Source organism: Nerophis ophidion, linkage group LG17 (assembly GCF_033978795.1).
Source record: "Nerophis ophidion isolate RoL-2023_Sa linkage group LG17, RoL_Noph_v1.0, whole genome shotgun sequence".
NCBI lineage: Eukaryota > Metazoa > Chordata > Actinopteri > Syngnathiformes > Syngnathidae > Nerophis > Nerophis ophidion.
In genome coordinates this window covers 35,573,984-35,601,590 of record NC_084627.1, presented here as the reverse complement: position 1 = coordinate 35,601,590, position 27,607 = coordinate 35,573,984, and the positions used below count along the sequence as shown (strand labels likewise).

Genomic DNA, 27,607 nt, shown 5'->3' with positions numbered 1-27,607 from the left:
CAAACGTCGTGATGCCTTTTTTTTTCCAAATTAATGCGCCGCGTATGCTTAAAATGATCTAAATACGTAAATATTAAATGTTATTATAAATGTGCCTGTTACTACATTGCATATATACTTACATCATGTATATAAAACATCAATGGATGGATGTTTTTTCTGGGCTTTTATAGGCGGAATTGTGTGTCTCTCATAGGCTACATTGTAAGCAAACCTTTGATCGTATTTAGAGATGTACGATAATATCGGACTGCCGATATTATTGGCCGATAAATACTTTAAAATGTAATATCTTTTTAAAACGCCGCTGTGTACATGGACGTAGAGAGAAGTACAGAGTGCCAATAAACCGTTAAAGGCACTGCCTTTGCATGCTGGCCAAGTCACATAATATCTACGGCTTTTCACACACACAAGTGAATGCTATGCATACTTGGTCAACAGCCATACAGGTCACACTGAGTGAGGGTAGCCGTATAAACAACTTTTACACTGTTACAAATATGCGCCACACTGTGAACCCACACCAAACAAGAATGACAAACACATTTCGGGAGAACATCCTCACCGTAACACAACAGAACAAATAACCAGAAACCCTTGCAGCACTAACTCTTCCGGGATGCTACAATATATACCCCATGCATGCCAAAAATTCTAAACTGCTGTTTTGAGGAATGTTAAAAAAATAATGCACTTTGTGACTTCAATAATAAATATGGCAGTGCCATGTTGGCATTTTTTTCCCATAACTTGAGTTGATTTATTTTGGAAAACCTTGTTACATTGTTTAATGCATCCAGCGGGGCATCACAACAAAATTAGGCATAATAATGTGTTAATTCCGTGACTGTTTATATCGGTATCGTTTGATATCGGAATCGGTAATTAAGAGTTGGACAACAACGGACTATCGGATATCGGCAAAAAAGCCAATATCGGACATCTCTAATCGTATTTATTTAATTTTTACAATGCAAAAAAACCTTCCATCGTTATGTCCCTCATAATGATTCTGAACAAAACAAAATTCCAAAATAAGTGCAGTTCCTCTTTAACATGCATTATTTAAGATGGCACTTAAAAACACATTTTGTTTGCTAAGAAGGCACTTTGCCACACATTGTGTCTGTAAGAAGGCACTTTAGTACACATTTTGCTTATATAAGGGTACTTTAAAGCTGGGGTACTTGAATCTTGTGTCACCATGGCATACATCAAAATCGTAAGTCCCGGCCCCTACTCTGCACACCTTGCTGATAGTCCCTCCCAGTCTCTTCCTCTCTGGAAGTGCACAACATCGCTCTGCTGCATTCGGGCGGAAAGCGCAGTACACCCTGGACAAGTTGCCACCTCATCGCAAATGAGGCTAATATGATTGTTCTTTTTTAGTAAAAAAAAAATATAACTCAGGTACCTTATAACTTAGGGGGACGGAGTGGCGAAGTTGGTAGAGTGGCCGTGCCAGCAGTCTGAGGGTTACTGGTTCAATCCCCACCTTCTACCATCCTAGTCATGTCCGTTATGTCCTTGGGCAAGACACTTCACCCTTGCTCCTGATGGGGCCTGGTGAGCGCCTTGCATGGCAGCTCCCACCGTCAGTGTGTGGATGTGTGTGTAAATGGGCGAATGTGCAAATACTGTCAAAGCCCTTTGGGCTCCTTAAAAAGGGGTAGAAAAGCGCTATACAAGTACAACCCATTTACCATTTACCCAAGCTTTAACACGTTTTGGCTCCTATGAGTGAGCTCAAGCAGGCGTTTTGACTCAAAAGAGGGCACTTTAACAGGTGTTTTTGTTCCTAAGAGGGCAATTTTGCACTTTTTTTTTTTAACCAATTAGGCCACAACAGGGATGGCTGACCCTTCCACCCCTCCTCCACCTCTGCACAATATGTGGCCATGGGGAAAAAACAGCTCATTTATTTTTCTGTATATTCAATAATATTTCAACTTTGATTTGGGGTTAAAATAGTTCTACTTATTTATGTATTTTTCTCATTTATTTTAGTTGTTTGTTGAGTATGTCATAGTCAGCTCCACATCATACATGTAGGACATGATATACATGCATATCACCATTGAACAGTCTTGTGCTCAATGGCAATATTATTATTTTACAAAAAAATAAAATTTCATTAAGAAAACAAAATGAAAGAAAATTTCATTAAACATATTCCAAAAGGGTAATGGGAAGAAGTATAAACTTTTTTTTAAAACCCCCCCACACTCCCTTTTTTTTATTTTTATACATAGGTACTTAAACTAATATCCAATTACCACATTGTATCACATTATTCTGGATCCACATACCTCAATTTGCCCAGAACAATGTGCTTACAATTCTCAATGTATCATCATAAGTAAGTCATATAAGTCATTCGTACTCATATTCAAAATAAGCCGAGACCTCACTATACCGAACCAAAATATTAGATTTGTACAATATTTTAAAGGCCTACTGAAATGAGATTTTCTTATTTAAACGGGGATAGCAGGTCCATTCTATGTGTCATACTTGATCATTTCGCAATATTGCCATATTTTTGCTGAAAGGATTTAGTAGAGAACATCGACGATAAAGTTCGCAACTTTTGGTCGCTAAAAGAAAAGCCCTGCCTTTACCGGAAGTATGTGACGTCACGAGTTGCAGGGCTCCACACATATTCACATTATTTATAATGGGAGCCACCAGCAGTAAGAGCAATTCGGACTGAGAAAGCGACAATTTCCCCATTAATTTGAGCGAGGATGAAAGATTCATGAATTAGGATATTGATAGTGAAACACTAGAAAAAAAAAAAAAAAAGGACGGCTCCGGGCGGTGGCAGTGTGAGCGTTTCAGATGTAATTAGACACATTTACTAGGATAATTCTGGAAAATCCCTTATCTGCTTATTGTTTTAATAGTGTTTTAGTGAGATTTTAAAGATTGTAAAGACATACCTCGAGGTCGGATGGCTGCGGTGAACACACAGTGTCTCAGAGAGAAGCCGAGAAGCCAAGCTCACAGCTGCCTTTTAAACAGCTACTGCAGGACGATGAATAATCCACTGATGTCTCCGGTAAGATATATATCACAATTTCCCCATCCAAAAACATGCTGGTTGACGTAGAGAAAACATGTTCGCTTGACCGCTCCGCTTCACAACAAACAAAGAAACACCGGCTGTGTCTCGGTGCTAAAGATAGCTGCAATCCACCACTTTCCACCAACAGCATTGTTCTTTATAGTCTCCATTATTAAATGAACAAATTGCAAAAGATTCAGCAACACAGATGTCCAAAATACTGTGTAATTATGCGGTTAAAGCAGACGACTTTTAGCCGCGAGTGGTGCAGCGCTAATATTTCCTGACAGTCTGTGACGTTACGCGTACACGACATCATTTCGCGATGTTTTCAACAAGAAACTCGCGGGAAATACAAAATTGCAATTTAGTAAACTAAAAAGGCCGTATTGGCATGTGTTGCAATGTTAATATTTCATCATTGATATATAAACTATCAGACTGCATGGTCGGTAGTAGTGGGTTTCAGTAGGCCTTTAAAATGCACAATGTTTGAACAGTGTTTGAGCTCATCACTCAGGCTGTTCCATATTTTCACCCCACAGTCATGTTACCTATATTTATGTTGTTTATTTTTTAACACATTTTTCCTTTTTTTTTTAAATCATTGTCATGTGCTTTTTGTCAACATGCATTTAGCATAAATGGCCATATTTAATGTATTTGCTAATTCTATAAAATAAACTCAGTTCTGTTCCTTTCAGTCCTCTTATTCAAATGAGTAATCCTGAGTTTGGCAGCCTGGCACAGAAACAAAACGAAGTTGCCTGATTTTAAAGTTTACATTTACTAATCATTAGTACATTTAGCCTGAACAATGTAGGATATATGTAAGACGTTGTGCATGAATGAATAATATTCACATTAACACTATACTATGTACATTAATAGTACAATATTGCTGCATGTGTGAGACTTGCGTGGCATGGCGATGCCGGATATATTCCTCCAGGGATGCGTCGGACAAGAACATAGCGTAAGGTAAGAAATAAGTATTTATTAAACTGATAAAACAGGCTAGAACAAAAACACTGGTGCTAAGCTGAATAGGCAAACAAAAGGATCTAGCATGGGAGCTAGGGAAACAAACAGAAACACTAAACTTGGCACAAGGGCACAAAAAGGGAAAACAAAAACTACTAGCATGAAAGCTAGGGAAAAACAAAACGCAGCATGAGAGCTAGCGAGTATTATCATTCAAAGCAACTCGTCATCTGTTGCGTGAAAGCAAATTAGGATCCGAGCAGGAACTAAATACGGCAGTGATCAGTAGAAAACAGGTGTGCGTAGAAAGCAAGGGGCAGGTGAACTAATAAGCTACCATGGTGACGCAACAAAACAGGAACTAAGGACGTCAAACAACAGAACGTGAAAAAAGTAACAAAGCTACAATGTGTGATGATCCGACCATCGGATCATAACAGCATGGTCTGATTGTATAATTCAAGCATTCGCCTGTATTTAATTTACACTTTTACTACGGCGTGGCGCAGTTGGGAGAATGCCCGTGCCAGCAACCTGAGGGTTCCTGGTTCCATTCCCACTGTTCTACCAACCTAGTGATGTCCGTTGTGTCCTTGGGCAAGACACTTCACCCTTGCTCCTGATGGATCGTGGTTAGAGCCTTGCATTGCAGCTCCCGCCATCAGTGTGTGAATGGGTGAATGTGGAAACAGTGTCAAAGCGCTTTGAGTACCTTGAAGGTAGAAAAGCGCTATGCAAGAATAACCTTATTACCATTTACTATTCACATTTTAGAAGGTTATTCCATAAAATATTACAATTTAAATTCTTCTACCATTTTTTCTTATATTATATTTGTGTTTTACATTTACTGTCCTTATAAATAATTAGAATTTGTGCTACAAAACAAGGAATTTGCCTCGGTGCATGAGACTGACGCCAAAACAAAGCAGTGTATTTAGTCCCGGTCTATACACAAAGTAGTTTATGTCGTATAATTGCATATTTTGAGCGGTGCGTCGGCGTTGTTCAGTGTTCTTATCAAAAGAAGGGGAAGTAAAAGCATCCAACTGTCAAAGGCGTCTGAAATCAGGAAGCTAGAACTGCTTTCAAGCATTGAAATGTCAGTTAGTGGCTGAACGTGACACGCTGGCCACATTACTAAAGTGGCTGACATGACCCACACATCTTTTCTCATGTCCATCCTGACTACAAAACATACAGTAAGTGGCCTTTCTTTTCCACACACTAAATCAACAGGTTTTATTTACGTCCATACCATTCAGCTATATTCAGTTGAGATCGATTCAAACTTCTTCCTTTGGAGCTATAAATACTATGACAGCTATTTTCGATTGTCAAGGAAACACCAAGAAAATTACAGAGAAGTGATGTTTTTTTTATTGTTTTTTAAATAAGTTCAACTATTTTTGTTCAGGATTTTAACAATATTTAGTTTTTACAAATGCTGAATCTCTTCTTTGTGTTAGTCTCATTTTTATTTTCCTTAGCAAACTGTGGGAGTTGAGCTATAAGTGCAATATTTTGACTCAAAATAATTACGTTGTATTAAACTGTAGCAACAAGGCAAATTTAAAACTACAAACACTTGCTGGAAGCTCCAGTAGAGGTTTATGCAAATTAATCCTGGATGAATAAAGATTAATATAATTAGCAGTATTTAGTAGTATTAAGAATTGAAATTCGTCAATCAAATCTTATCTACTTACAAATTATCTTTAACCTCCACAAAACCGGTGCTCGGCCTTCCTGGTCTTTTGCAATTTACTGTATCCTTATTACTAAAAACAACTTAAATTATACACTATATACTCTCGTTACAAAAAATATGAACAAAAATATAAGCTGTACATTTGTTGCTAAAATTGACCTAATAATAAAAACTACTTATTGTAGTCTTAGATACTGGCAGCTTTTGAGTGCTTATAGAATGTGTTTTTTCTCTCGTCTTTCCTCTTCTTTTGTTATGTTGTTGGTAGGTTTGTAAAGTCTTCTGACACCTGTTGATTTGTGTACTGTGTCCAGAGTAGTACATTTGATCGATTGATTGAAACTTTTATTAGTAGATTGCACAGTACAGTACATATTCCGTACAATGGACCACTAAATGGTAACACCAGAATAAGTTTTTCAACTTGTTTAAGTCGGGGTCCACGTAAATGGTAATTGGTATACTTGGTATACTGTTCAGTTTGTGTTGGTTTCTGGGCTGCCGTTGTGCGACCGTCCCAGTTGACGCATGTCTTCAGCATTGCGTGGAGGCCGAAAAAAGTCCCTCTGGATTAGTAGACCGGTACGGTGGTCCCCCTTTTCAATAGGGGTGACCGTAGGGTTTGTTCCAACTACAGGAGTATGACACTCCTTGGGCTCCTTGAGAAAGTGTATTCCAGAGTGCTGAGCGAAAAGTATGACTGCCAAACCTCAGCTGCAGAAGGAACAATGTGGTTTTCATCCTAGGCATTACAATACTGGACCAGCTCTACATCAAATTAGGGTGAATGGAAGGTGATCCACCTGAATTTTGTGGACTTGGAAAGGCATTTGACCTGAATGCATTGCTCTGGGAGTACAGGATTTGTGGCATGCGGCTGAATTCCATTTTGTCCTAAACAGAGCAGGAGTCTGGTTCGCATTGCTAGAAGTAAGTCTAGCCTATTCGGTGTAAATACTAGCCTTTTTCGGGTTTGGTTCAAAATTTTCATGGACAGCATTTATAGGCGCTGCCAAGGGGTTGCGGGTGTCCAGTTTGCAGTGGCGGGCCGTGCGTTTTCCACCTAGGCCTTAAGTGATGTCCAACTTCAGAGATTATTTCTTAAAATAGCATAATTTTGAGACGATGTCGGCCAACCCTGGAAGTTTGCTCAGCTGTTCTGGTGATGAAATACTTGCCATTTCCACTCGAAAAAAGCCGCCGACGAGGGGTACCACTGGCTTACACTGCGTCGAGTAGATCCTACTAATTGTGAGGTTCAAATATTTAATTTTTTCACTTTTAATATTTTTTGCAATTTTAATTTTGACAGTACCACATAAGATATCTTTTAATTGCTGACGCGTTTTAATAGATTATTAAATGCGCCAGAAAATAAAATGTTTTGTACACTGTTGTAAATATGTTTTTGTATAGTATTTCTCCAACAATGGTCATGTGGTGACATAAATTATGGTATTTTGAGAGGTAATCTCTGAAGTCGGACATCACTTAAGGCCTAGGTGAAAAACGCACGGCCCGCCACTGCAAACTGGACACCCTCAACCCCTGGGCAGCGCCTATAAATGCTGTCAATGAACATTTTGAACTAAACCCGGAAAAGGCTAGTATTTACACCGATGTTAGCGGATGAATTTGAGAACACATACAGTTGATAGACAGTTGTGGTAGCCAATCAGATCACATGTTGTTGTAACCCTTCTGAAATTGGCAAATAGGTAGGTAGGTAGGTAGGTTGGTAGGTAGGTAGGTCTTTATTGTCATTGCAACAAGTACAACAAAACGTTGTTTTCAGCACAAACCTGTTCAAGATAAGACAAACAAACAGTGTACAGGGTTACAGAACAAGAACCCTGATGGGTCGCTATAAGGCGCCCCGTAAAAGATGGGAAAAAGGTAAACGCTGAGTAAAATGGCCATGCAAATATATATCTGCCACCTAATCAACGTTTTGTTCACCTTCTCTGCTATCCCGGTCCACTTCCGGCTTCCTGCTAAATTGAAACTTGTGAATGGATACTCACAAAATTGAAATTGCAAAAAATATTAAAAGTGAAAAAAAATATATTTGAACCTCACAATTAGTAGGATATTTTCGACGCAGTATAAGCCAGTGGTACCCCTCGTCGTTGGCTTTTTTTCGAGTGGAAATGGCGAGCATTTCATCGCCAGAACAGCTGAGCTAGCTTCCGGAGTTGGCTGACATCGCCTCACAAGATATAGTTTCTCTTTAAATATCCTTCTTGAAAATGGCTTTGCAAATATATATCTGCCACCTAATCAACGTTTTGTTCACCTTGTCTACTATCCCGGTCTGGCTACCATACAACATTTCCCGCTTCCTGCTAAATTGAAACTTGTGAATGCATACTCACTTTGGAATGACAAGTGAGTTTCCAATCGCAGTTTCGTTAACATCAGACTACTTGGATAGGCTACTGTCAACAACTTGTGATTTGATTGGCTACCACAACTGTCTATCAACTTTATGTGTTCTCAAATTTATCCGCTAACAGTCGCGCTGAGTTTCCAATCACAGGACGCGTAAATATCACGTTCAACGTGAGGCCATCTAGAAGGCCTTACTGACAACAACTTGTGATCTGATTGGCTATCACAACGGTCTATCAACTGTATGTCCCCGTTCACTAACAGTGCACAGATGCCCGCATTGTTGAATCTGAAGGTCCCTGGCAGTTTTCGTACAGCATGGCAACATGAGCTTGCTGAATTCTGATTGGATACAAAATAAAAATAAAAACAACATAATATGACATGAAGAGAATATAAATATTATTTTAGATATTTAGGGAAAGTAAATTAGAAAATAATTTTACCTCCAAATATGATCATGATTTCTGGTTATGTTAGGCCAGCAGAGAAGGCACACCACTGCCCGTTTGGGGCATACTTGCCAACCCTCCTGATTTTCCAGAAGACTCCCGAATTTCAGTGTCCCTCCCAAAACCAAATTTCTCCTGATTTCCACTCGCACAACAATATTGGGGCCGTGCTTTAAAGCCATAGCCTTTAGCGTCCTCTACAACCTGTCGTCACGTCCGCTTTTCCTCCATACAAACAGCGTACCGGCCCAGTCACATAATATATGCGCCTTTTACATACACACAAGTGAATGCAAGGCATACTTGGTCAACAGCCATACAGGTCACACTGAGGGTGGCCGTATAAACAACTTTAACGCTGTTACAAATATGCGCCACACTGTGAACCCACACAAAACAAGAATGACAAACACATTTCGGGAGAACAACTGCAATGTAACACAACACAACAAATATCCATAATCCCTTGCAGCACTAACTCTTCCGGGATGCTACAATATACACCCCATCCCCCCACCACCGCCCTGCTACCACCAAACCCCAGGTCTCCCCCTCCCCCCCCCAAACCTAAACCACCCTCCATCTCCCGAAAGCGAAGGTCTCAAGGTTGGCAAGTATGGTTTGGGGGTCTAAGGATGTCATCTATGCCGTTTGCAGACGCATGTGGTCCTGATGGCCTCATCAGGCTTGTGACCTTCAGTGTTTACTGGGGTGATTCACAGCTGAGCGGAGAGCTTCTGGGATGAGACTCGGCACCTCCAAATATGAGGACATTGTTCTCAGCTGGAATTGAATTATATTGAATGAATGCACATGGATTAATGAAAATAAATGTCATACTTTGATGGTTAGTGCAGATGTTAACATGTACATACTGTATATTTATAACTTATCACAACAAGGTAAATAAAAATGTTTCTTCAGTGATTTTTGCTTAAGAGGACTGATAATTGTATTATTGTTAACTTTCAAACACTGCTAAGTTTGTTACATTAGTGTTGTGTTCTATGGATTTATTCACGATATATGCTGCTTGCTTTCTAAGTGTTTGTGGTTTGAGGTGTCTTCTGTATGATTGATTTGGTCGAACTTGAAGTTGAATTAATTTTGGTTACATGAATGTATATTGTGTGTATAAATAATACAAGCGTAATGTCACAGTTACCATAGTAACACAAATGTAACGACACTACATCCTGTACTGGGATCCGTCGGGTTTCAAATTACTTAAAACCAAAATTAATTTAGCTACATTAATGCATGTGATTATAAATATAGTGTATATATATATATATATATATATATATATTAGGGGTGTGGGAAAAAATCGATTCGAATACGTTGTGCGATTCAGAATCGATTCTCATTTTTAAAACGAGTTTATACCAAAAAGTTCTATTTTGGTTTCATCTTACCACATGACATTCTCCCAATCCTCTGCTGCATCATCCATGTATCCATTTTGGTATAAACTCAACTCGTCGTGTTTGGAGGAAGAAGAACACTGAGTTGCATCCCAAGAACACCACACCTACTGTGAAGCATGGGGGTGGAAACGTCATGCTTTGGGGCTGTTTTTCTGCTAAGGGGACAGGACGATTTATCCGTGTTAAGGAAAGAATGAATGGGGCCATGTATCGTGAGATTTTGAGCCAAAACCTCCTTCCATCAGTGAGAGCTTTGAATGGTTGACCAAATATTTATTTTCCACCATAATTTACAAATAAATTATTTAAAATTCCTACAATGTAAATTCCTGGATTTTTTTTCACATTCTGTCTCTCACAGTTGAAGTGGGAGAACTTGCACAACTGGTGGCTGACGAAATACTTTTTTGCCCCACTGTAAATATACACACATATATATATATACACATATATATATATATACACATAAATATATATATATATATATACATATACATATATATATATTAATATATATATATATATATATATATATATATATATATATATATATATATATATATATATATATATGTATGTATTTATAAATGCAGGTTAATCTTTATTTTGACTGGACATGTGAAAGGCTGCGCGGTCAATGCAAAGACGAGAAAGGAGACTCTAAATGGTGTGCTCACTGGCATATTTCGCAGTTTTATCAACAGTTAAGGCACTTAAAAATATTCCTGCATGACAATGTGACAATAAAATTGCATTTGTGTCAAAATGTTGGCGTATTTTATAAAGTTAATTCAAAACAAACAAAGCACCAATATGATTCAGTCTAAAAGACTGTTCAAAATGCCAGTGTTCACAAAGTACACAAACAAGAATTATGATGAATATCTTGAAGCTTTTTTTTTTTTTTTTTTTTTTTTACTGAGACAAAAATAATTTATGTTTGTTATTTATTAGTTCACTGTTATGTTACAGACAACAACGAAATAGGAAAAAAATGCTATGGTATGAAAAGGGGTAGGATTAAATAAGCTCAGCTTCTTCCTACTCCTTTTCGGACGCTGCTGTAATGAAACAACTGGAAATATGTGATGCATTACTGTACCCCCATGAACATTTTTTTTTAATTCAAGTACCCCCTAATCAGAGCAAAGCATTTTTGGTTGAAAAAAAAGAGATAAAGAAGTAAAATACAGCACTATGTCATCAGTTTCTGATTTATTAAATTGTATAACGGTGAAAAATATTGCTCATTTATAGTGGTCTTTCTTGAACTATTTGGAAAAAAAGATATAAAAATAACAAAAAAGCTTGTTGAAAAATAAACAAGTGATTCAATTATAAATAAAGATTTCTACACTTAGAAGTAATCATCAACTTAAAGTGTCCTCTTTGGGGATTGTAATAGAGATCCATCTGGATTCATTAACTTAATTCTGAACATTTTTTTCACAAAAAAAGAAATCTTTAACGTCAATATTTATGGAGCATGTCCACAAAAATGAAAATTGCATTGTTGCATTTCTTTTCACAGTTTATGAACTTACATTCATATTTTGTTGAAGTATTATTCAATAAATATATTTACAAAGGATTTTTGAATTGTTGCTATTTTTAGAATATTTAAAAAAAATCTCACGTACCCCTTGGCATACCTTCAATTACCCCCATTTGCGAACCACTGCATTACATTGTATGGCATGCATGTTCGAAATAAACAGAAACTGAAACTGGATTAAACTAAAATCATCCAAGCAAGTAATTTATTGTGATTAATCGTGATTGAACAAAATTGTAGTGTGATTAATATCATTTAAAAAACAAAACAATCTCCACGGACAAAAAAACAACATGCATAGTCTAATAAGCAGAATGTAGCTCGTTTGAAGATAGTTCCTCTTCGATTAGACTCTGGGTCATGTGACCCCTACTGCTGTGTCAAGGTTCCCTCTTTCAGCAACACATTTAAAGGCCTACTGAAACCCACTACTACCGACCACGCAGTCTGATACTTTATATATCAATGATGAAATATTAACATTGCAACACATGCCAATACGGCCTTTTTAGTTTACTAAATTGCAATTTAAAATTTCCCGGGAGTTTCTTGTTGAAAACGTCTCTGAATGCTGACGTGTACGTGTGACGTCACGGACTGTTAGAAAATATTAGCGCTGCGCACACACACTGCTAAAAGTCGTCTGCTTTAACCGCATAATTACACAGTATTTTGGACATCTGTGTTACTGAATCTTTTGCAATTTGTTCAATTAATAATAGCGAAGTCAAAGTAGAAACATGGAGTTGGGAAGCTTTAGCCTTTAGCCACACAAACACACGGTGATTCCTTGTTTAAAATTTCCAGAGGTGACGCTTTACTATGGATCAGAGCGGTCAAGCAAACATTCCGACCAAAGGTCAACCAGCAGTTTTCAGAGAGAAAATTGTGGTAAAAAGTCGCCACTTACCGGAGATCAGCTGAGCTTGTGCCGTCCATATAGCTGCCGTCAACTTCCATTAGACACTGACCTCAAGACACCTGTGGATACACCCTTCCGACTATCAGGTACTATTAAACTGACTAAAACACTAGCAACACAATAGAAAGATAAGAGATTTCCCAGAATTATCCTCGTAAATGTGTCTAAAAAATCTGAATCCGTCCCAATACAATCACGTTTTTTTTTGTTTTTTTTCTCCGTCGCTATCAATATTCTCAAACACGAATCTTTCATCCTCGCTCAAATTAATGGGGAAATTGTCGTTTTCTCGGTCCGAATAGCTCTTTTTGTTGGAGGATCCCATTAAAAAAAATGTGAGGATGTGAGGAGCCATCAACGGATGATGTCATCGTCTGCGACTTCTGGTAAAGGCAGGGCTTTTCTGTTATTGACCAAAAGTTGCGAACTTTATTGTTGATGTTCTTTACTAAATCCTTTCAGCAAAAATATGGCAATATAACGAAATGATCAAGTATGACACAGAGAATGGACCTGCTATCCCTGTTTAAATAAGAACATCTCATTTCAGTAGGCCTTTAAAGGCTTGTCAATGTTGATTACTGTACATATGTGTGGTTTTTTTTTTTTTTTTAGGTAGTGCGGTAGCCACCACACCTTGCGAGTGGACTGTTTGACGGCAGCCAGCCATCTTTAGGCCACGATGGCTGACAACGTGAACAAGCTGCCCTTCTTCTACGGCAACATTACCAGAGAAGAGGCGGAGGAATACCTGCTGCAGGCAGGTGTGGCAAATGGCGTCTATTTGTTACGGCAAAGTCGGAACCACCTGGGAGGCTTTGCCCTGTCCGTGTTGTATTCCACCCGCTGTTACCACTACAGCATTGAGAGAGAAGCGGCTGAAACGTACGCCATCGATGGTGGGAAGAGCCACAGCAGCCCCATGGACCTGATCGACTACCACGCCCAAGAGTTGGACGGCCTTGTGTGTCGCTTAAGGACGCCCTGCAACCGGCCCAAGAACATGCAGCCCAAGGTGGGGCCCTTTGAGGACCTGAAGGAAAAACTGATCCAGGAGTACGTCAAGCAGACTTGGAACCTACAGGTGGGTTCCCAGTCTATTGTTTAAACACTTGACCGCAACAACACATGCAGTACAATGTACATTACAGGTACATGACATCATTGTACATGTACTACACTAATACTACTTGAATAAACAGTACATTTGTACATGTACCACAATATCACTATTTTTAAAACTGTATATTTGTACATGAACCACACCAATACTACTTTTAAAATTTTAATTTGTACATGAACCACACTAATACTACCTGAATAAACAGTGCATTTGTTCATGTACCACAATATCACCATTTGTAAAATGTTATATTTGTACATGAACCACACTAACACAACTTGTATAAACTGTACATTTGTACATGTACCACACTAATACTACTTGTAAAACTGTACATTTGTACATGAACCACACTAATACTACTTGTGAAACTGTACATGTACCCAGAGGTGGGTAGTAACGCGCTACATTTACTCCGTTACATTTACTTGAGTAACTTTTGGGTTAAATTGTACTTCTACGAGTAGTTTTTATGCAACATACTTTTACTTTTACTTGAGTATATTTATAGAGAAGAAACGCTACTTTTACTCCGTTCCATTTATCTACGTTCAGCTCGCTACTCGCTACTTTTTTTAATCGATCTATAAATGTATGTTTTGGCTAATGACAGAGCTTCAAAGTAGAATCTACACTTGCTTGCGTTTCACCAATCACATGCAGTCACTGGTGACGTTGGACCAATCAAACAGAGTCAGGCGGTCACATGGCCGTGATAGGTAAAACCCGACTTAAACATGTTGACTAACTTATTCGGGTGTTACCATTTAGTGGTCAATTGTACGGAATATGTACTGTACTGTGCAATCTAATAATAAAAGTTTCAATCAATCAAAAGTGTAAAGGAAAAAAGACACTTTTTATTTCAACCGTACTTCCCGTCGGAAGCCTAAAGACTGATCGCACAGTTCCTCTCTTCACAATAAAAGCGCCACTCCATCGCGCCTGCGTTAGCAAAATAAGAGTCTCCGAAAGCCAGCGCAAACAAGCTAGCAAGTTACGGAGTTTGCCGCCAATGTATTTCTTGTAAAGTGTATAAAAACGAATATGGAAGCTGGTCAGATAAGATGCCAAAAACCAACGACTTTCATGTGGTATTAGACAGAAAAGAGGAAGTTTTTTTCTCCTCCATTTGAAAACGTGGACGTCTGATTCCAATCAATGCAAGTCATCAGAATCAGGTAATACACCAACTTATATTCTTGTCTTCATGAAATATAGGAATCTATATGTTAAACATGCATGTATATTCATTAAAACACCTTCAACATGTGAACAAAAACCGCAAAATAAATAAATATAAATTATATACTGTATATATAAATGTATATAAGTAATTGATGAACGTTGAAAAACTTATTGGGGTGTTACCATTTAGTGGTCAATTGTACCGAATATGTACTGTACTGTGCAATCTACTAATACAAGTTTTAATCAATCAATCAAATCAATGAATGCCTACTGAGGCTATGGTGCTGTTAAGGTATTGTGGCTCAATGTGCCATTTTTTAATTGTATTTTAATGTACTATTATTTAATATATATTATCGTTTTAGTTGCTTAAGAGATATTTCTGGCTCTGAATTTGCTCATTTCTATTTTTATGTTTTTGTGCATTATTTGTTGCTGTAATCAGGTTACTCATCAGTTACTCAGTACTTGAGTAGTTTTTTCACAACATACTTTTTACTTTTACTCAAGTAAATATTTGGGTGACTACTCCTTACTTTTACTTGAGTAATAAATCTCTAAAGTAACAGTACTCTTACTTGAGTACAATTTCTGGCTACTCTACCCATCTCTGCACGTTCCACACTATCACTTCCTATAAAACAGTACATTTGTACATGTACCACACTAAAACGTCTTGTAAAACTCTATATTTGTACATGAAACACACTAACACAACTTTTATAAACTGTACATTTGTACATGAACCAAACTAACAGAACTTTTATAAAACTGTACGTTTGTATATGTACCACCCTAAAACTACTTGTAAAACTGTATATTTGTACATATACCACACTAATACTACCTGAATAAACAGTGCATTTGTACATGTACCACAATATCACTACTTGTAAAATTGTATATTTGTACATGTACCACACTAATACTACTTGCAAAACTGTATATTTGTACACTTACCACACTAATACTACTTGCAAAACTGTATATTTGTACACTTACCACACTAATACTACTTGCAAAACTGTATATTTGTACATGTACCACACTAAAACTACTTGATTAAACAGTACATTCGTACATGTACCACAGTATCACCACTTGTGAAATTGTGTATTTGTTCATGAACCACACTAACAAAACTTGTATAAACTGTACATTTTTTACATGTACCACACTAACACTACTTTTATTAACTGTACATGTACCACACTAACACTTTTTATAAAACTGTATTTTTGTAAATGAACCACACTAACACTACTTGTATAAACTGTAATTTTTTTACATGTACCACACTAATACTATTTGTAAAACTGTACATTTGTACAAGTACCAAACTATCACTTCCTATAAAACAGTACATTTGTACATGTACCACAGTATCACTACTTTTAAAACTGTATATTTGTACATGAACCACAATAATATTACTTGTAAAACTGTATATTTGTACTTGTACCACACTAACACAACTTGTATAATCTGTACACTTTTTACATGTACCACAATATCACTACTTGTAAAACTGTATATTTGTACTTGTACCACACTAACACAACTTGTATAATCTGTACACCTTTTACATGTACCACAATATCACTACTTGTAAAACTGTACATTTGTTCATGTACCACACTAATGCTTCTTATAAAAACTACATTTTTTTACATGAACCACACTAATACTCCTTATAAAACTGTATATTTGTACATGTACCACACTAACACTTCTAATAAAACTGTATATTTGTACATGAACCACACTAATACTCATTAGAAAACTGTACATTTGTACATGTAATACACTAATACTACTTGTAAAACTGTACACTTGTACATGTATCATAATATCACTACTTGTAAAACTGTATATTTGTATATGTACCACACTAATGCTTCTTATAAAACTGTACATTTGTACATGTACCACACTAACACTACTTGATTAAACAGTACATTTTTACATGTACCACAATATCACTACTTTTAAAACTGTATATTTGTACATGAACCACACTATACTACTTTTAAAACTATGTATTTGTACATGTACCACACTAACACTACATGTAAAACTGTATATTTGTACATGTACCGCACTAACACTACTTGTAAAACTGCACATTTGTACATATACCACACTAACACTACTTGTAAAACTGTATATTTGTACATGTACCACACTAACACTACATGTAAAACTGTATATTTGTACATGTACCACACTAACACAACTTGTATAAACTGTACAGTTTGTACATGTACTACACCAACACTACTTGTTAAACTGTACATTTGTACATTTACCACACTAATACTACTTAAATAAACAGTACATTTGTACATGTACCATAATTTCACAACTTTTAAAACTGTATATTTGTACATGAACCACACTAACAAAACTTTTATAAAACTGTATATTTGTACATGTACCCCACTAACACTACTCTTAAAACTGTACATGCACCACACTAATACTACTTAAATAAACAGTACATTTGTACATGTAACACAATATCACTACTTTTAAAACTGTATATTTGTACATGAACCACACTAATACAACTTGTAAAACTGTACATTTCTACATGAACCAAACTAACAACTTGTATAAACTGTACATTTTTTACATGTACCACACTAATACTACCTGAATAAACAGTACATTTGTACATGTACCACACTTATACTCCTTATAAAACTGTATGTTTGTATATGAACCAAACTCACACAACTTTTTTAAAACTGTACATTTTTACATGTACCACACTAACACTACTTGTATAAACTGTATATTTGTACATGTACCACACTAAAACTTATTATAAAACTGTACATTTGTACATGTACCACACTAACGCTTCTTATAAAACGGTACATTTGTACATGTACCACACTGAAACTACTTGTATAAACTGACACTAATACCTTGCCAAAAACTTTCAGGGATCCTGAGTCATTCCTAGCTCCAAGATGGTTTAATTGTGTTAACATTTTTATTCAGAATAATAATGATGATGTTTCAATGTGTTCATTAAAAAAACCCTATTAATATACTGTATATCATCAACAATCAACTCATGTTTTGGACAAAAAGCCGATGAAAAACAAACTGTTGGACAAAAATACTGTACTGTATGTGGCGAGAGGCAAGTGTTGGGTGCTGATAACGAGGCCAAATGAAAAGCAAGAAAAAAGGGCACAAACATAGTGATGAAGCAAAAGTGTTGTGCTTTGGTGAGATAATATTTCAAACCTTAAAGTGTGGGTGAGTGACATTTAACTTCTCTGAATGTCTTTTTTTAGGTTTAAAGGACATTCATTTGGCCATTTTGCTTCCTGGAACCTCTGGTTCCTAGGGCTATAGGTTCCTGTAGAAGTGTGTGGTTTGTGTTTCCACCGCATTTCAAAGCTCAGGGTAGTTTATACAAATCAGGCTGATGACGTCTGGAGGAGTGTTTTACTATATTTCTACCCTGATACCATGTAAATAAATGGAAAATGTTAGGTCACAGTTTTTTTTAGTTTTTTTTTTTACTAAAAAGTAAGTAAATTGAATTAATGAATGAATGGTTTATTTTGAGCCATGCAAACAAAACAAAAGAATGACATAAAATACAAAATAAATATATATATACATTGTATTTACACCTATATTGTAAACATTACATGTGACTAATCTTTTGTAGATGTCAAGATTGGCTCTAAAGGGAGTGGGAAGAAGTAAACCCTTTAGGTCCCATCCCTATACATATACAATATATACAATATATAATACAATAATATATATAATATAATTCAATTCAGTGGTTGCTGCGTAGATGCTATAGATTATCTATATATAATACATTTAAATTCACACACACTTACATATATACAAATGCACACACAAATATATACACTTACACACACATATACACACACAGTTGTTATATATGTATATATATAACAACTGTGTTTATATATATATATATATATATATATATATATATATATAAATATATATAAATATATATACATACATACAATACATACATATACACACATAAGCACATACATACAGTACACACATGCATATACCCAAAATACACATATATCCATCATATATACACACACACACACCATATAAATATTATATATATATATATAATAGTATATATAATATGCACTTTTGTCTAGACATTATTAACAGTTTTTGGTGCCTATGAGAACAAGCTTTTATTTTGACTGTGTTATTAGTGGTTATTAGTGGATCTATGGCTGTGGAGCTCGTGCCCCTGAGCAACAGGACCTGAGGATTACTCTTGTTATGTGTCCTATGCTGTGCATTAAAAGAGACGAGGGGAGCCCCCTGCCAGAGGAGTTATCCACGAACATAAGATCCCCCACTTGCCTGCCCGTACTCCAGATAGTGTACTTATTATGTGTCCTATGCTGTGCATTAAAAGAGACGAGGGGAGCCCCCTGCCAGAGGAGTTATCCACGAACAAAAAAGCCCCCACTCGCCTGTCCTGTACTCCAGATAGTGTACCCAAATCCCTTTTCTTAGTTTCCATTAGCACCAATTCTTTAGTCAGAATTCATATTTGTTTTTACATTTGCAGAATATTAGTATTACTCAAATTGCGTATAGGATTGAACACACACGCACACACACACAATTCAATGTATTCCTCTTATTGATACTAATTCATATATTTTAACTAGTTGGGTGATGTCATAGAAGTAATAATAATAATGATAATATCAACAATGACTACAACAATAATAATAATGATAATGATAACAATAATAATAATAATATGAACAATAGCAATAGCAATGACAATAAATGATGACAATAATACATATAAAATAATGATGATGATACTAACAACAACAATAATAATAATAATAATAATAATAATAATAATTAGCCAGTGATGGAGTTTAACACTTCCATATTCACATTCATTGCCCATACTATTTTTTTATATCTTGTTTTGAACTGATGGACATTTGAACATTGCTTGAGCCCCACATCCAATCCGTTCCAAAGTTTCACTCCACGCACAGACACACACAAACTTTTCCTCCTAGTTCTTACTGTTCGAATAATAAAGATACTACACCCCCTTAGATTATGAACTCCTTCTCTGTGTTTGAAATGTTTTTGAATATTGGCAGGTAGAACCTTTTTGTTTGCTTCAACTAGTAATTGAGCTGTATTAAAATCAACTAGATGAGGCAGATTTAATAATTTAGATTGTAAAAAATAAAATATTTGTGTGGTCACAATATCCCACCTTGTGTAGAATTCTTATTGCACGTTTTTGGAGTGTAACCTGGGGATGTAGTGAAGTTTTGTAGTTGTTGCCTCAGATTTCTATGCAGTAATTTAGATATGGCAAGACCAATGAACAATACAATAAATGCAGAGCTGTGTAATTTAAGAAGAATTTGGATTTATTGATAATAGAGATGGTTTTGGAGATTTTGCTTTGTATATGTCTTATGTTTGGTTTCCAGCTTAATTTATTATCAATAGTGACTCCTAAGAATTTAATTTCTGACACCATTTCTAGAATCACGCCATCTATATTTATTGCTGGGCCTTGATTGGAATATCCGAATAAGATAACTTTTGTTTTCTTTAAATCAAGGGATAATTTGTTTATATCCAACCATGTTTTTAATTTAGCAAGTTCATTATTTAATTATTTAAATACAAAGCCATCACATACAAAACTATACAATTTAAAAGATAAAGTGTACCTGTTAAGACCTGACCAAGGAGGTGACCCCAGGATGCAGAGACGGGAGGCGAGGTAGAATTACAAAAAGGGGAAAATTTAATAAGTCCAAAAAGTGTAAGAAAATGCGATGGGGCAGAAGTGCACACCACAAATAGACAAACAAAAACAGGTTCTTCAGTGGTCGGCAGGGGAAAAGGCCAGGGCGCACTGAGCACAGCAAAAAGTCCAACACAAAATCCTCTTTAAAACACAAAGAGGTGAGGGATTTCAGGAATAAGGCGAGACAACATACCAGGACTGACGAAGTGAAGCAGGAGCATGCACGTGGGAGGTGCAGGAGACAATAACCGGCGGAACCCAGCTGTCGGTGATGAGCTTAAATACTACTAGGTAGAGATTTGTTGCAGGTGTGCCTCGCTGGGGACTAATTAACTGAAGAAAACAGACACTATAAAAAAGAAGGCAGGGAAATGACAAAACACAACAGTACCGAATTGTTAATAAAATAAAAAAAATCTGGCTTTTGGCAGCAATTTCCAACAGTTTAAAGTTTTTCCTCTCAGTAAATGATGAATTAATTCATGGGGATCAGTCGATTCCTTTTGGTCCATTTCAGCTGTAAATGAAAAATATATAAATAATAAATGTCAGGGTTTTACAACACAAACACAGTGGCTTGAGCGTTAGCTTTTTAGACTTAGACTTAGACTTAGAAAAAACTTTAATGATCCACAAGGGAAATTGTTCCACACAGTAGCTCAGTTACAAAGGATGGAAAGGGTAATGCAGGAATAAAGTAGACTTAAAATGTACCATATTAGCAATATAAAATATAACATATATGTAATATTTACACATCATATTTACTGTATTAGGGCTGGGCGATATTTTTTTAATATCGATATTTTTAGGCCATGTCATAATACACGATATATATCTCGATATTTTGCCTTAGCCTTGAATGAACACTTGATGCATATAATCACAGCAGTATGATGATTCTATGAGTCTACATTAAAACATTCTTCTTCATACTGCAATAATTTATGCTCATTTTAAACTTTTATGCAGAGAGGGAAATCACAATTAAGTCAATTGACCAAAACTGTATTTATTAAACAGTTATTAAGCAGTCATGTAATTTCAAAACAGAAAGTGCAATATTTTCAGAGACATTTTAAAACAAGCTATGAGTGCACTTTTGTGCATGATGTCACTAAGATGCCATATAAAAAACAACACTAAATTAAAGTGCACTTTTTGTACAGAACGCTACTACAATAGTTTAAAACAAATAAAGTGCACTTTTGTGCATGATGTCACACAATATATGTTGGATCCACTATGGACTGGACTGTCACTGTTATGTTAGAGCCACTATGGACTGGACTTTCACAATATCATGTTAGACCCGCTTGACATCCATTGCTTTCGGGCTCTGTACCAAGGATGTCGTTGTGGTTTGTGCAGCCCTTTGAGACACTTGTGATTTAGGTCTATATAAATAAACATTGATTGATTGATTGAATAACTGTCAAATTAAAATGAGCTGCATAATAGGTTCCTGCAGGCGTTATCTCCTTCTGTTGTTGACTTTTTTTTTCAAATGGTGTTGATTTGGGAATAGTTGCTTCGACATTTTGTTGGTGTGGCACCGGCCGAAGATGTTGACATGCAGAGTTTCAAACAATCCTCATTCCCTAGCACAGGGGTCGGGAACATTTTTGGCTGAGAGAGCCATGAGAGCCTAATATTTTAAAATGTATTTCCATACAATATTTTTTTAACACTGAATACAACTAAATGCGTGCACTTTTAAGTAGGACCAACATTTTTAGACTATAATAAGTCTCTTGTTCTTTTTGATAACATTGTTATTCTGAAGTTAATTCTTATGAATACTTCTTACCACGAATGCAACTTCTAGAAAACGGATGGATGGATTAAAATGCATGAGAATGTTTTATATTTTGAACGCTATTTTCAACACTGTGAATGCAGCTGAGATAGGCTCCAGCACCCCCCGCGACCCGAATGGGACAAGTGGTAGAAAATGGATGGATTACCAGCATAATTATTCATTACTTATCGTGTCAAGCAATGTCAGCTAAGATTTATCCGAGAGCCCGATGCAGTCATCAAAAGAACCACATCTGGCTCGAGAGCCACAGGTTCCCTACCCCTGCCCTAGCGAGTGACTTTTCAAATGATGCTACATTAGCAGTGCTGCTACTTTTTTTAGCAACGCTTTTGCCGCATAAATGTTGAACATATTCCTGCTTGAAGCCAAACCAACGCCGGACGAATACTGGGAATTAATTCTTCCTCCATTTCTTGCCAGATTCGCACCTTTTCTCTCTCGTATTACCACCCGCACCGCATTGTTAGCATCACAGCTATTGTTACCGTGTCGCTACCTGTCTGTTCCGCGGGAGCGTGTGACGTTGCACACGTGACGTATGTAAGAAGGTGCGCTTGTTTTACGTCTCTGTGAGAAGGAGAAACAAGAAAGAGTGGGAAGCGCATGCAGTGTAATGCCCGCAGCTAAAATCAACTGCGTGAGAATGTATACTCGAATATCACGATAGTCATTTTCTATATCGCACAGAGACAAACCCGCGATATATCGAGTATATCCATATATCGCCCAGCCCTAATTTGATGTCATTTACTTTAGTTCCACTCTTGTGCTGCCTCCTTTATTTCACATTTATCCAACAAAGTCAGAGTAGAAACCAGTTGAGGTCGCCGCTTTGAGTCCAGCTTCATACTTCTTTGTAAATATGTATAAAAGAGTCCGTCCACTTCTTGTAGCTTTGTGTAACAAATATGAAGTTTGCAATAATAATAAAAAACAACAATAAACTGCATATAATGTAAAGACTACGGTTGAGTAAAAACACTGCATGATAGTTCCACTGATCAGCGTTCTTCAGCACACAGATGCCACACAAAAATTGCTGCATTTGAAAAGTTCCTTTCGTTCCGCTTTTTCTTTGCTGTCAAGTTTGTTGTGATAGAAAAATACACAAGAAGTAAGGAAAAAACAAGCCGTCCTCGCGTACTGCGCAATGGCGCTAGTTTGTTTGAAAAATATGTTTTAGCATTCGACAGCACAGCCTGCCCCCGAATAGGTTCCGGGTAGCTTTGAAAATCCTACCGAGCTAGGAGAAAGGTACCGGAAGAACTAAAAACAGGTAGTTTTTGGTAGAAACACTTTATAAATGGGAAAGTTCCTGAAAAAGTTCCTGCGGTGGAAAAGGGCCTATTGACTGTACACAATACCGCACAATATTGCTGATACGTTTACTACTACAAAACTCAAAACCAGAGAAGTGGGCACATTGTGTAAATGGTAAATAAAAACAGAATACAATGATTTAAAAGTCCTTTTAAACTTGCATTTAATTGAATAGACTGCAAAGACAAGATATTTAATGTTCGAATTGAGAAACTTATTTTTTTCTGGAAAATAATCATTAACTTTGAATTTAATGGCAACAACAAAAAGTTGGCACAGGGGCATATTTACCACTGTGTTACATGACCTTTCCAACACTCAGTAGACGTTTGGGAACTGAGGAGACCAAATTTTGAAGCTTTTCAGGTGGAATTATTTCCCATTCTTGCTTGATGCAAAGCTTAAGTTGTTCAACAGTCCGGGGTCTCCGTTGTGGTATTTTAGGCTTCATAATGAGCCACACATTTTCAATGGGAGACAGGTCTGGACTGCAGGCAGGCAAGTCTAGTACCCGCACTCTTTTACCATAAAACCACGCTGTTGTAACACATGGCTTGGCATTGTCTTGCTGAAATAAGCAGGGGCGTCCATGATAACGTTGCTTGGATGGCAACATATGTTGCTCCAAAATCTGTATGTACCTTTCAGTATTAATGGTGCCTTCACAGATGTGTAAGTTACCCGTGCCTTGGGCATTAATACACCCCCATACCATCACAGATGCTGGCTTTTGAACTTTGTGCCTATAACAGTCTGGACGGTTCTTTTCCTCTTTGGTCCGGAGGACACAACGTCCACAGTTTCCAAAAACAATTTGAAATGTGGACTCGTCAGACCACAGAACACTTCTCCACGTTGCATCAGTCCATCTTAGATGAGCCAGCGAAGCCGGCGGCGTTTCTGGGTGTTGTTGATAAATGGCTTTCGCTTTGCATAGTAGAGTTTTAACCTGCACTTATAGATGTAGCGACAAACTGTATTTAGTGACAGTGGTTTTCTGAAGTGTTCCTGAGCCCATGTGGTGATATCCTTTACACGCTGGTGTCACTTTTTGATGCAGTATCGGGAGGGATCGAAGCTCACAGGAATTAATGTTGGTTTCCAGATTTTCTGAATCTTTTGACGATATTACGGACCGTAGATGGTGAAATCCCTAAATTCCTTGCAATAGCTTGTTGAGAGATGTTGTTCTTAAACTGTTCGACAATTTGCTCACCCATTTGTTCACAAAGTGGTGACCCTCACCCCATCCTTGTTTGTGAATGACTGAGCATTTAATGGAAGCTGCTTTTATAATCAATCATGGCACCCACCTGTTCCTAATTAGCCTGTTCACCTATGGGATGTTCCAAATAAGTGTTTGATGAGCATTCCTCAACTTTGTCAGTCTTTTATTGGCACTTGTGCCAGCTTTTTTGAAACATGTTGCAGTCATCAACTTATTTGCAAAAAATAACATAGTTTACCAGTTTGAACCTGAAGTATCTTGTCTTTGCAGTCTATTCAATTGAATATAAGTTGAGAAGTTTTGCAAATCATTTTATTATGTTTTTATTTACAATTTATACAACATGCCAACTTCACTGGTTTTGGGTTTTATAAAAGCTGAACAGTTATACAAAGAGAGTGAAAAGTCAAACCATGTACCTCCAAAGCAGTAAATATAAAATAAAAAGTACAATTGTATTAGACGGTTGGTATGGAACATTTAGTGTGTTTATTTGAGTAGGTTTAAATAAAGAGTGTGTTGATGGTGATGTGTGCAGGGTACAGCTCTGGAACAAGCCATCATCAGCCAGAGGCCGCATTTGGAGAAGCTTATTGCAACCACTGCCCATGAAGGAATGCCCTGGTTCCATGGTAAAATCACTCGAGAAGACTCAGAGTCCAGACTACAAAACAGCCCGCGAACAAATGGAAAATTCCTGTGAGTACTTTGCTAATACGTAGCTAATGCAAGTTTGACTGTTTATGTGCTGACAATGTGTGCTGTGTTGCTTCCTAACCTTTCTCACAATCACAAGGAGAAATCTTGCATGGCGCTCCAGAGTGAGGTTGATTGACTTCTATCTTTACTTGTATTATTTATCATTGCACCAATATCAATCAATCAATCAATCAATGTTTACTTATATAGCCCTAAATCACTAGTGTCTCAAAGGGCTGCACAAACCACTACGACATCCTCGGTAGGCCCACATAAGGGCAAGGAAAACTCACACCCAGTGGAACATCGGTGACAATAATGACCCAGTGGGACGTCGGTGGCAATGATGACTATGAGAACCTTGGAGAGGAGGAAAGCAAAGCAATGGATGTCGAGCGGGTCTAACATAATACTGTGAAAGTTCAATCCATAATGGATCCAACACAGTCGCGAGAGTCCAGTCCAAAGCGGATCCAACACAGCAGCGAGAGTCCCGTTCACAGCGGAGCCAGCAGGAAACCATCCCAAGCGGAGGCGGATCAGCAGCGCAGAGATGTCCCCAGCCGATACACAGGCAAGCAGTACATGGCCACCGGATCGGACCGGACCCCCTCCACAAGGGAGAGTGGGACATAGGAGAAAAAGAAAAGAAACGGCAGATGAACTGGTCTAAAAAGGGAGTCTATTTAAAGGCTAGAGTATACAAATGAGTTTTAAGGTGAGACTTAAATGCTTCTACTGTGGTGGCATCCCGAACTGTTACCGGGAGGGCATTCCAGAGTACTGGAGCCCGAAATGAAAAAGCTCTATAGCCCGCAGACTTCTTTTGGGCTTTGGGAATCACTAATAAGCCGGAGTCCTTTGAACGCAGATTAGTGCTCTTTCTCACCAAGGATCAGATTTACTAAAGGTTTGCGTGTACTAGTGTTGTCCCGATACCAATATTTTGGTACCGGGACAATATTAGGGTACATTAAACATATTTCTTATTGCAAGTTTGTCCCTAAATAAAATAGTGAACATACAAGACAACTTGTGTTGTATTAATAAGTAAGCAAACAAAGGCTCCTAATTTAGCTTCCGACATGAGCAGTAACATATTGTGTCATTTTCCATTCTATTATTTTGTCAAAATTATTAAGGACAAGTGGTAAAAATTTAATTATTAATGTAGTTGTTAATTTACTGTTAATATCTAATTACTTTCTCTTTTAACATGTTCGATCTACACTTCTGTTAAAATGTAATAATCACTTATTCTTCTGTTGTTTGATACTTTACATTAGTTTTGGATGATACCACAAATATGGGTATCAATCTGATACCTAGTAGTTACAGGATCATACATTGGTCATTTTCAAAGTCCTCTTCTGTCCAGAGACATATTTCCTTATTTCATAAACATAATATACAGCGGGGCAAAAAAGTATTTAGTCAGCCACCAATTGTGCAAGTTCTCCCACTTAAAATGATGACAGAGGTCTGTAATTTTCATCATAGGTACACTTCAGCTGTGAGAGACAGAATGTGAAAAAAAAAAAATCCAGGAATTCACATTATATTTGGTCAAGCATTCAAAGCTCTCACTGATGGAAGGAGGTTTTGGCTCAAAATCTCATGATACATGGCCCCATTCATTCTTTCCTTAACATGGATCAATCGTCCTGTCCCCTTAGCAGAAAAACAGCCCCAAAGCATGATGTTTCCACCCCCATGCTTCACACTAGGTATGGTGTTCTTGGGATGCAACTCAGTATTCTTCCTCCTTCAAACACGACGAGTTGAGTTTATACCAAAAAGTTCTATTTTGGTTTCATCTGACCACATGACATTCTCCCAATTCTCTGCTGTATCATCCATGTATCCATTTTGG

At 37.1% G+C, this 27,607-nt stretch overlaps 1 protein-coding gene across 2 annotated transcripts in view; it reads left to right on the top strand.

Annotated features, from left to right (window-relative positions):
• The window catches only part of syk (spleen tyrosine kinase), an 89,904-nt gene that overhangs the window by 13,898 nt on the left and 48,399 nt on the right, over positions 1-27,607 (top strand). The window contains exons 1-3 of one of the 2 annotated variants that reach the window (XM_061876839.1): positions 5,102-5,256; positions 13,128-13,596; positions 25,574-25,734. In XM_061876839.1, coding sequence (XP_061732823.1) covers positions 13,195-13,596; positions 25,574-25,734 — 563 coding nt within the window. In that variant the 5' untranslated portion in view covers positions 5,102-5,256; positions 13,128-13,194. Of the gene's footprint in view, positions 1-5,101; positions 5,257-13,127; positions 13,597-25,573; positions 25,735-27,607 lie in introns of those variants that run through there. The other variant, XM_061876840.1, reaches the window with a different exon arrangement.